The following is a 5,737-nucleotide window of genomic DNA, read 5'->3' on the forward strand; positions in this document are numbered from 1 at the left end:
CTCTCTGAGCAGTGAAGACACGTGTGTTCTGACTTTCCACCAGAGCTGTGCTCATGTTCCACACACATTAATGGAAGAGAGCTTCGACCGAAGGCCCATTGTGATGACATCACATGACAAATCTTGTACCAAATCCGCATGGAATCTGTAGATATTTAGAAAAGAAACTTCACTGAATATCTTTGATCCTAAGTTCATGTCTGTGATTGCAAAATTGTGAAATCCTGGAGGAACTGATTTTAAACCGATTATCTAACTAAGCTACTCACTATGCTAACAACCTACATTTAGACCTAATCTCATCAATGAGGACTTCATTAAAAATAAGATTATCTCATTACTTTACCTTAACATGGACGGTTAACTCATCCTCCATCTAAAAAATCATTTGACATGAAGAGATCGAGAGAAACTTTACGTCTGTGTTATTTCTGTGACACGCGACCATGAGTTTGACCCCTACTGTCCATCAAACTTCAAGTACATGCTAAAAACTTTAATCTATACCCTCTCCATGCTACCGAGAGGGCCGGAGCCCTATTTCGGATAATTCCCTGTCACTATAACAATAACTAACAGATCACAGTCAGCTTCTTATATTATTATCTCAGTACTCTACTTTCTACCAAAACAAGCCGCTGTCTCATGTCCTGATGTTGACACCGTTAACTAAAAAAGACACCATCTGTGCAAAACAATCATGTGTATGTCATGTTCATATCCTCCTTCAAACACTAGTATGTTTAATAGTGTGTCTGAATTACTGTAATAACCAGACGGCACATCAGAGATTCAAAGCTGTTCGTCTCGTCAGTCCCTGAAATGAGTTGTTTCTATGGCAACAACATACACGCACATACACAAACCAGCCAAAACACACTCTGACCAGACACACTGATCACTATGATAGCCAGCAGTTAACTAAACATACAGTATATTACAAGCCCGGCAGGGGGGGTTCGGGTGGTTCGAATTACCCAACCCACCCACCCCCCCTCACTGCCAAAGATCCAGAATTTAAGTCGTTGTTTTTTTTTTTAATGTGATTATGTGTCAAGACAAATACAGCAACAAGCAAAGAGGCATTGAAAGAGAGTCAAGAAATGATGATGAAAATAATTATTATTTATACTTCGGTAAAGTTCATTAAATCTATCCTGTTGTTAGTGTGGGCTTTAAACTTATGAACTGTGTATGGACTGACAAAGGTGGTACATGAGGAAGCTTACATTAAGATACCAGCAGACAAGCTAATCCAGCACAAATTAGTGCATAAAAGGTCACAAAAAATGAAGTATTCGAAGCTCATAATTAAATACAAAAGGAGGAGAAAAACCGCCAAAAGGTCCACTTGTTGAAAAAAAGACCCCACCCACCCACCACCACCTTCAATAGGCTAGCTACGGACCTGTGTTACACATTTTTCTATAACCAAAAATACTGCGAGCTAAAAAGGGTAAACTGTGATGAAGTATTTATTATGAGATGGAAGTAAATCAGAAACTTTTCTTCCAGCAGCTCAGTCGAGCTTTCAGTTCTTTGTCGTAGCTAAAGAGTTATATACTTTTTAATGTATCACTTTTAAAAATTAGCCTTTTATTTTTTGCTAGCAAGTTAGACGTTAGAGTGCAGTGATGCTGCGAAGTCTTTTAGACTAAACATAACGTACATTATGTAAATATAACAAGGACTTTTGACATTTAAATGTTTAGTTTAATGTCTAGTTTTATTTTAAGGAAAATGTCTGCCGTGATTAGCGCAGCATCAGCTAGCGTGGCTGACAAGCTCATCTCCGGCATTCTGTCTTTTTCTGCTTTTAAGATAAAGATAAAGATCGTATTGGCATTAGCACAAATACAGTAAATAGCATAAAAATGATAAAAGAAGCACAATTTTTAAATGTATCTAGTCGAATGGAAATCTCTGTTCTGATTGGTCAGAAGCATATGCATTAAACTGATGAATTCACTATGATCTCCTTAAGGTCATTCTTTCTTAGTGGAAATGAAAAAGAAAAACTTTTTTCCCTTTTGCATACACACATGTTTTGTCCTTACCGCTGATCGTTTAAGTAGTTTTAATAAACATCACTTCCGTTCATTTCTCCACAGACTCCACAGACATTTCTCGTTTGTGTGCGAGAACAAATTACCAGCCTCTGAGCGAAATTCATGCCCCCCCGCTGTCAGCACTGTGAAATAATTACGGTGTGAAGAACACAGTGTAACGTAGGAGACCGAGACGGCAGGAGAGCAAAAAGAGAGACAAAGAAAGAGAACAAGCACAACAGATGACTCTGAACCCACTCTTTATCTGTGTTGTGCACATGATGAGAAACGCTGCTGTCCGATAGCTATAATGTTATTAATATTTAACACGAATCTGAATAAACTTAGCAAAGCGTGTGCGTTAGAAAGAAGACGCATCACGGTAATAATTTATCAGAGACAATGACAAGCTCCCTTCTTTCACGATCACTCACACTTATGGATGATGAAGCTAACTATCCTATTCATAACACTGATATAACCACATCCTGGGAGATTGTCATACTCCTGCCATGAGACTGTTCATGATTGTTTACATCCGGTTATGCTATATAAAATTGTCATGTTATAACCTGTTATGAGCCACCATGTCCAGTCTTCTTAGAATGTCACAAAATGTCTAGATATAAGCTGTCATGAGCTATCATTACAGTTCACGACCAGTGATATGCAATACTATGTTATAAGTGTCATGTCACACCCTGCTATGAGTTGTCATAACAGTCCTGTGAGGGTCATTTCATACCCAGTGATATGACTGTCATGTCCTACACTGTCATGAGTTTGTAGTACAGTTTACATTCCAGTCATATAAGAATGTTGTGCCATAAAACGTCATGAGTAGTCATAACACATCACGTCCAGTTACATGTCATACCAGGTTACAAGCATGATAAATTCCTTTGCTAAGAGCTGTCTTGATATGTTATAAGTTGTCATGACAGTTGTCATCCAGTCAAATAGGAATGTCATGTCTTAATCTGTCATGGACTATTAAGTCCAGTGAAATATATGTAATGTCACAAGTTGTCATGGCATTTTTATGATGATCATGTCTTAAACAGTGTCATTACAGTCATAACATGTTATAATTTGTATGACCAGTCACCTAAGAATCTTGTCATGACCTGTCACATGGCATCATCACATTTTATGTCCAGTGATATTAGTGTTATGCCATAACCTCATTGGTTATCATGGTATTTTGTGTTTAGGAAGAAAAGAAATGCCAAATTATAACCTTTCATAAGATGTCATTACATTTCAATCCAGTTATATTAATGTAATGTTACACTCTGTCATGAATCTCTGTCAGTTTTTTTCCAAAGTGTCATGGTATTGCTTGTCACAAGTTGTCATGACAATTTACATCCTATAATAATTTACATAACATTCAAGTGTCATGCACTATTATGTCATGCCAGTTTACATCTTATAACATACGCATGTCATGATATACAAGTGTCCCGACCAGTTATGAGATGTCATGACAGTTTACATCCTATAACATACGAGTGTCATGACACAAGAGTGTCATGCCCTGTTATGTCATGACAGTTAGTGTTATGCCCGGTTATGAGATGTCCATAACTATAACCATGTCATGACAGCTGTTGTCAAATTACATAGGCGTGTCAAGTCACACCCAAGTTTCCATCCAGTGACATAAGCATGACATAATACTGTCACAGGCTGTCATGCTGTCACTTTATATTAAAAAACAAAGCCAAATACTGTAACTGACCCACAACTTCCTTTGTCATAATGACAGAGTAATGACAGAGTGACTAGCTAGAAACTCAGGGTTCAAAAGGTTTGCCTGTAAATATTCCTTTTAGGCAAGTGAACTATTTTTCACGTTTTTATCATAAATCGACACAAGCCTTCAGAGAATGCGGTGATGTCACTGATCATGAGGAAATTAAAATGCTTAAAGCATCGCAAGTAGCTATTAAACTGCAGTCTCAATCCTCACACACACACACATCTATCACACCCAAAGATTGCTTTATCTCTACACACAAGCCCAAGTTCACACCCACACACACACACACACACGTGTTCTGCTGAGACACAAGTCACACGGAGGAGACACTTACAGGAATTCCTCTTGCTGCTGCTGGATCGTGGAGAAGACATGCGGCTGGAAGATGAAGCACGCCGAGCTTTCAGTGATGGGATGCGCAGGGAATCCACTCACACAGCTCACAGCACGACTCTGCTGCCGCTCATCCTGACACACACACACACACACGCTGACCGTCACACACACACACACACACACACACACGCCTTCCGCCAGGAAGCGATGCTGCAGCGTGAGGCGAGGTGCTGTCAGAGATGCTGTGTCTAAATGTGTGTGTGAAGTGTTCAGTGGACTGGGAGGCAAACCTAAGAATGTGTAGTAGCTGGGAACATACCACTCAGGATGATCTAATGGGGGGACTGGGGGTGAGATATGGGAGGAGTGGAGGGAGAGAAAAGAGACAAGGAAACAGAAGAGAAGTCCAGAGAGAGAGAGAAAGAGAGAGAGAGAGAGAGAGAGAGAGAGAGAGAGAGAGAGAGAGAGAGAGAGAGAGAGAAAGAGAGAGAGAGACTAACATTTCCTAAATGTGTCAAGTTCTTAGAGTCCTTAGAGTTTACACAAGATGGTGTAAAATACACACTCTCTGTACAACCTCTCTCTGAACACACAATACAGCCAACCATGAGGAAGATGTGCTGCGACACCAGTAGTCCCTGAACCTGGACGGCTGAATCATGTGTATCAGTGATGAGCTGGAAAAAGTCTGAAGATGATCTGAAGTTATTCCCTGCAGTGCTGTGACACGATTGGCTGAATGGATAAATGAGTATACCGTGTTTGGTTGTGCATGTGATCAATTAAATGTGAATTTAATATATAACACTGTGTGTCATCATCACCATCATCATCATCATCAACCCAAATATCTCAGAATCATTACCACAGAAGTAATAACCCTTCTTAATAATGTATTTAGATAATAAGGTTCTTCCCCAGCGGCCAATAAGGAATTGTTTTAAATAAAAAATAAAAGATTAGCGATCTGTACTTAATTTGTTGGACTAAGCGGGAAATACACGTTTACCGAACCGTAATCTGCTTAATAACCATAGCAACAAATAATCACCTGATGGTTAATCCCGAGTGGACGATGCCTGCTTTGGCTCTGTGGAGTTCATAGTAAGGATGTGGAGCCGGTCTGATTTAAACAGGATTACAGTGAGCATTTACTGCTGCATATGTGCGATTTTAAAACTCTAAACAAAGCCAATTCATGCAGCGATAAAGAATGAAGACAAATTAGAACAAGGATGGGATCTTATTCGTTTTAATCACAGTATTAGATCAACGTAGCTTGCATTGTCAGCCATGATCCAGGCTTTTTGCCACAGTGTAAACCTTTTCTAAGGAGCAGTGTCAGCATTCAGACAAATCAACTAGCAATCGATCCTTAAGTCAATTCTGCTCTTGGTAACTCTGAGTGAACTCAGTGACCCATAATATCTCACATAATACAGACCAAACATTTGACCTGATCTAACAAACTGATCTCCTTCTTCTTTCGGCTTCAGGGGTCGCCACAGCGAATCGTCTCTCTCCACCTATCCCTATCTTCCTCATCCCCAACACTTGCACCCACTAGCTTCATATCCTCGTTAATTAC

General features: G+C 39.6%; 1 protein-coding gene across 2 annotated transcripts in view; it reads right to left on the bottom strand.

Moving 5' to 3' along the window:
• Nucleotides 1-4,432, bottom strand: part of dtnbp1b (dystrobrevin binding protein 1b) — a 32,635-nt gene extending 28,203 nt beyond the window's left edge. The window contains exon 1 of one of the 2 annotated variants that reach the window (XM_027171553.2): nt 4,148-4,432. In XM_027171553.2, coding sequence (XP_027027354.1) covers nt 4,148-4,187 — 40 coding nt within the window. In that variant the 5' untranslated portion in view covers nt 4,188-4,432. The remainder of the gene's footprint in view (nt 1-4,147) is intronic. The other variant, XM_027171552.2, reaches the window with a different exon arrangement.
• Between the last annotated feature and the right edge of the window lie 1,305 nt (nt 4,433-5,737).

The sequence above is a fragment of the Tachysurus fulvidraco genome, chromosome 7 (assembly GCF_022655615.1).
Source record: "Tachysurus fulvidraco isolate hzauxx_2018 chromosome 7, HZAU_PFXX_2.0, whole genome shotgun sequence".
Classification (NCBI taxonomy): Eukaryota; Metazoa; Chordata; class Actinopteri; order Siluriformes; family Bagridae; genus Tachysurus; species Tachysurus fulvidraco.